Here is a 4,423-nt window from a genome sequence, read left to right on the forward strand (position 1 = left end):
TGGGAAGCAGCACTTCAGATGAGATTATTTCCCCCCTCACTTATGCAAGAAATGGTGCAAAAGGGGTAAGGATTAGTCTTTGCCCGGCCCGCACCTCCCCCTGCAGCCAACCAAGGAATCAGCCAACTGCTTCACTACCATCAACAGATTAAGTGAACTCATACTAGCAGAGTGGGCACGTGTAAATCAGCGTTACCTAAGTGTTAATTTGCTAGTGATGCTATTAAAGCGGTAAACGGCCGCACCCCCCGTCTCCGACGATGAGCACGTCCAGCCAAACCCCTCCCGCCGCCGCTGGTAAAAACCAAAAACGGACCGTGGGGAGGACCCAGCTCGTCCACAATAGGCTCACCCAGGACCCGCCCCCATCAACTAAAGCGACTAGGGAAAAAACACGCGTGGTAACCCTGGGGATTTCCACTCGACACCGCGCCACCCCCCGGCTGGAATGGATTCGGCCAGCGTGTCTCTTTTCGTTAACAAAGAGGGACTGGGGAGATACGGAGTCGAGGGGAACGTGGAGTGGTCGGTCCTGCGCGGCACCTTCTCCAGGCACACGGCTGTTGGCCCCTACACGGCTGTTGGCCCCTCTTAACGGAGCCCGCGTGGGAGGAACGGAGCTGAGGGTAGCGGAAGGAGACCACAAATGTCTCAGAGTCTCCCGGGTCTGGGACGTGGCGCGGTGTGGCCGGCGCCTCCCCCGCCCGCCTCCCACAGCTGGCCCTGGCGCCGCAGCAACAGTCCCGAGGCCTGTGCCCATCGCCGTACCAAGGCTCGCGAGCGTACTCCTCCATGGCGCCGGCGTCCGGCCGCGCAGTCTGGCTAAAGCCCGGCCGGGCCACGCCTCCCCTCTAAACGCACACAGGCGCCGGAGCTTGCCACATATTCCAGGACAGCGATTGGGTTGTTTTGCCGCTCGTCACGACAAGTTCACACTATCATTGGCCATCCAGGTTTACGTCACTGCACTGCAGCCCAAACGTCCTCCAGTTACTTCAAGGCTCAGGGAGAGACGACCTCATTCTGGGCTTTGGCAGAAGGCAGTCGTATGGCCCTGGCGATCTCAGCGGCGACAAGAGAGAGGCAGCCCGTCTGACAGCCTTCTGCTACTCGCGTGACTGTATTGGTAGTGTCGGGGTGGGCTCTGTGTTTTGGAGCTGGGGGAAGGGCTGCGCTTTGCTCCCCCACCCCAGCGCCTTGGTTCCTCCTACCCAGCAGTCTTTGGGGGAAGTTGGGTGAGCCCATTCCTAGGGCGCGGGGGAACTGAGCTTGGCCCCTTTGGCGGTGGGCGGAGCCTGAGCCTGGGAGAACAACTGGGTCCTGGAACACCCAGCCTGGAGGGGAGGGTTGGTGAGTTTTGGTGGCATTGCCACCTCTCTTCCATCTTTTAGCGCGTAGGTTCCGTCCACCCAGCTTTTGGTGCAGGTGGGTAAGCGGGGGTCCAGATGAGCACATGGCCGCTTGGTTTTAGGATTGGGGATTTGAATTCTCACTTTAGCTGTTTTTTTGCCTGCCTGTCCGTCCATCCCTAGGTCTGTCGGCTCTCCGCTATGCCGCTGCCTGTTGCGCTGCAGACCCGCTTGGCCAAGAGAGGCATCCTCAAACATCTGGAGCCCGGTGAGCGAACTAAGAGCAGATGGGCCTACCATGTGCCAGGCTTGACAGGCACTTTGTTGTTGATACTGCCATATGATACCTAGCATGGGCCTTACCACGAATCAAGCAGTGGGGTGGTGGGCATTTCACTGATAACAGTATGGGTTCCTGACGTCCATTCCTGTTTCATCCTTAATACTGGCAGCTAGTGTCATGTGCAGTCCATCAAAAAATCCGTGGAAGTGATTATAAAGTATATAACACTAAGGTCAGCTGGCAAGGGTAAAAGGAAAATATGATACTGAGACTTTGTTCTTTATCCTACTGGTTGACACCATTATTTCAGACCTATTGTGGTGCGAAGCATTATGCTAGTAGTGATCTATGCCTCATTGTGACCAAACCAGTGGCTGACCCGTATTTGGGGCCTAAGTGCTTGGTGTACACATTATGGTTAACAGTAAAAAATCATGATAGGCTCTATCATTTACATGCCTACTGTGCTGCTGCCAATATTTACACCTCATGGTCAGTTATAGTAAAAGCTGGAGTTTGTTTTGGGCTGCAGTGTGCTAGGCACTGGAAAGTACATCTTATTTTCATCTTCTTGATAAATGACATCTATCGCAAGCTACTGTGTGCCAAGCATAGATCTTGCGGTTAACAATACTGATAATGATCATTGATCATCTATTTTAAAATTGAGTACCAAGCCCTGTGTTGATGGTATATGTATCTTACTAACGGTACTGATGCTTACAGCTGACATCTTCTCGGGCCCATTGTGTGACAGGCAGCATACTGTTGCTGACATATACATTTACTTGTTAGTTAGATCCACAGCTGAAATCTGTGGTAAGGCCTACTGATGGTCATGTACTGAGCTGACAACCTATGCCTTTTTATTCTACTGCTAGTGCCAACTGTTGCAGGCCTACTGTGTGTCAGGCCTAGGAACTGAATGGATTCAGAGCAGTGTTTGGACCAATCCCTTGCTACCCAGACAGAGTCCAAAATCCTATCTTTGTCAAGCTTGGGATCTGAACAGATTTGGACATATTTTCAGCTAAACCCCGTACTGTTCAAACTCATTTTACCCAAATAAATTTGGATAGCATGGTGTCACGTGCTTCCTGAACGCAGGCGCTGGAGGAAACATTTGTTTTGATGAAGCCCTATCTAAATTCTGAAACTAGATAGGTTTGGGTGACAGTATCAAATCTTACCTGAGCCCAGAAATAGAAAGGATTTAGGCTAGGTTTTTGGCAAATCTTCAGACACTTGGATTTGGAATGTGAGTGACGTCTGCCACCACAGGTGAGACCCGGAACGCACGTGTGTGCGCACACACATACACACACGGTCCATGTGAATCTGAGTGTCTCACCAGGCTCTGAGTGTAGGATGAGAATCCCTCGGGTCCTTACTGCTTTCCTCCATCCCGCTGTCCTGCCAGAACCGGAGGAAGAGATCATTGCTGAGGACTATGATGATGACCCTGTGGACTATGAGGCTACCCGCTTGGAGGGCCTGCCTCCAAGCTGGTACAAGGTGTTTGACCCTTCCTGGTGAGCCTGGGGGACTGGAGCGGGGGGCTGACTTCTGACTTCACCCTTCCTGTGCTGTCCCTGGTCTTGGGGTAAATGGGGAACATAGGGAAGAGGGTTGGGGGCCTTCCCTCTGGGGTCCTGACATGGGGCAAGTATAGGCAGAGATCGGGGAAGTCAAGAGTTGAGGCTACGAGGAGAGGACGTCTGTGCTGACACTCCTTCCCTCCCTCCCTCCTTCCCTCCCACTGCCCCACAGCGGGCTCCCTTACTACTGGAATGTGGACACAGACCTCGTGTCCTGGCTCTCCCCACATGACCCCAACTCGGTTGTTACCAAATCTGCCAAGAAGCTCAGGAGCAATAATGCAGGTGAGTTGACCGATACAAGGGTGCCTCACGTGCTTTGCAGCTCTCAGAGAGGGATCAGGTAAATGGTCGTGGATCAAAGAGGGGCAGGTGAGGCAGCCAGGCCCATCCCCTGGCAAGGGAGGTTGTTGAAGGCAGAGGCTGCTGGGTCCCGAGTCACTTCAAGGATTTTGTGCCCCCAGACGCTGAGGAGAAGTTGGATCGGAGCCACGAGAAGTCGGAACGGGGCCACGAGAAGCCGGAACGGGGCCACGAGAAGTCGGAACGGGGCCATGAAAAATCAGAGCGGGGCCACGAGAAGTCTGACAGAGATCGAGAGCGTGGTTATGACAAGGTGGACAGAGAGAGAGAGAGGGACAGGGATCGGGATCGTGACCGCGGGTACGACAAAGCGGACCGGGAAGAGAACAAAGAACGGCGCCATCATCGCCGAGAGGAGTTGGCTCCCTACCCCAAGAGCAAGAAGGGTAAGCGGAGCAGCAGGGCCAGGACACGGGCAAGGCAAGTGAGGCACCGCGGGTGAGCCGCGTAAGGGAAGTCCTCACTTTGCACATGCGACTGCCTGAATCTGGGTCCTGGGCCAAGGTGCTGTGGGCCATGGCAGCCACGGGCTCCATTCCTTCCTGGGATGGGGAAGCTTGGTGATCAGGGGCTCCTCGTGCCTCCACTGAAGACCTCACTCTGTCACCTACTTCCACAGTGGCAAACCGGAAGGATGAAGAGTTAGACCCCATGGACCCCAGTGCATACTCGGATGCACCTCGGTAAGTGACGACTCCTCACGAGCCCTTCTTTCTTTCCTCCTGACTGACTTGTGTCAAAGACCATTCCTTTTCTCCTTTCCCCATCTGTCAGTTGTTGGGAGTAGGGGAGAGTGCCTACCACAACCCACATTCCCAACCCCTGACCTA

At 54.2% G+C, this 4,423-nt stretch overlaps 2 protein-coding genes across 3 annotated transcripts in view; one reads left to right on the forward strand and one right to left on the reverse strand.

Annotated features, from left to right (window-relative positions):
* TIMM17B (translocase of inner mitochondrial membrane 17B) overlaps positions 1–866 on the reverse strand; it is a 3,926-nt gene extending 3,060 nt beyond the window's left edge. Inside the window, exon 1 of the mRNA XM_077752954.1 lies at positions 769–866. Within this exon, the coding sequence (XP_077609080.1) occupies positions 769–794 (26 nt within the window). The 5' untranslated portion in view covers positions 795–866. The remainder of the gene's footprint in view (positions 1–768) is intronic.
* A 114-nt stretch (positions 867–980) lies between these two features.
* Positions 981–4,423, forward strand: part of PQBP1 (polyglutamine binding protein 1) — a 3,884-nt gene continuing 441 nt past the window's right edge. Inside the window, exons 1-6 of one of the 2 annotated variants that reach the window (XM_077752952.1) lie at positions 981–1,126; positions 1,533–1,617; positions 3,053–3,164; positions 3,403–3,515; positions 3,695–3,979; positions 4,213–4,276. In XM_077752952.1, coding sequence (XP_077609078.1) covers positions 1,551–1,617; positions 3,053–3,164; positions 3,403–3,515; positions 3,695–3,979; positions 4,213–4,276 — 641 coding nt within the window. In that variant the 5' untranslated portion in view covers positions 981–1,126; positions 1,533–1,550. The other variant, XM_077752953.1, reaches the window with a different exon arrangement.

The sequence above is a fragment of the Crocuta crocuta genome, unplaced genomic scaffold, assembly GCF_008692635.1.
Source record: "Crocuta crocuta isolate KB4526 unplaced genomic scaffold, BGI_CrCroc_1.0 scaffold943, whole genome shotgun sequence".
NCBI classification, from domain to species: Eukaryota; Metazoa; Chordata; class Mammalia; order Carnivora; family Hyaenidae; genus Crocuta; species Crocuta crocuta.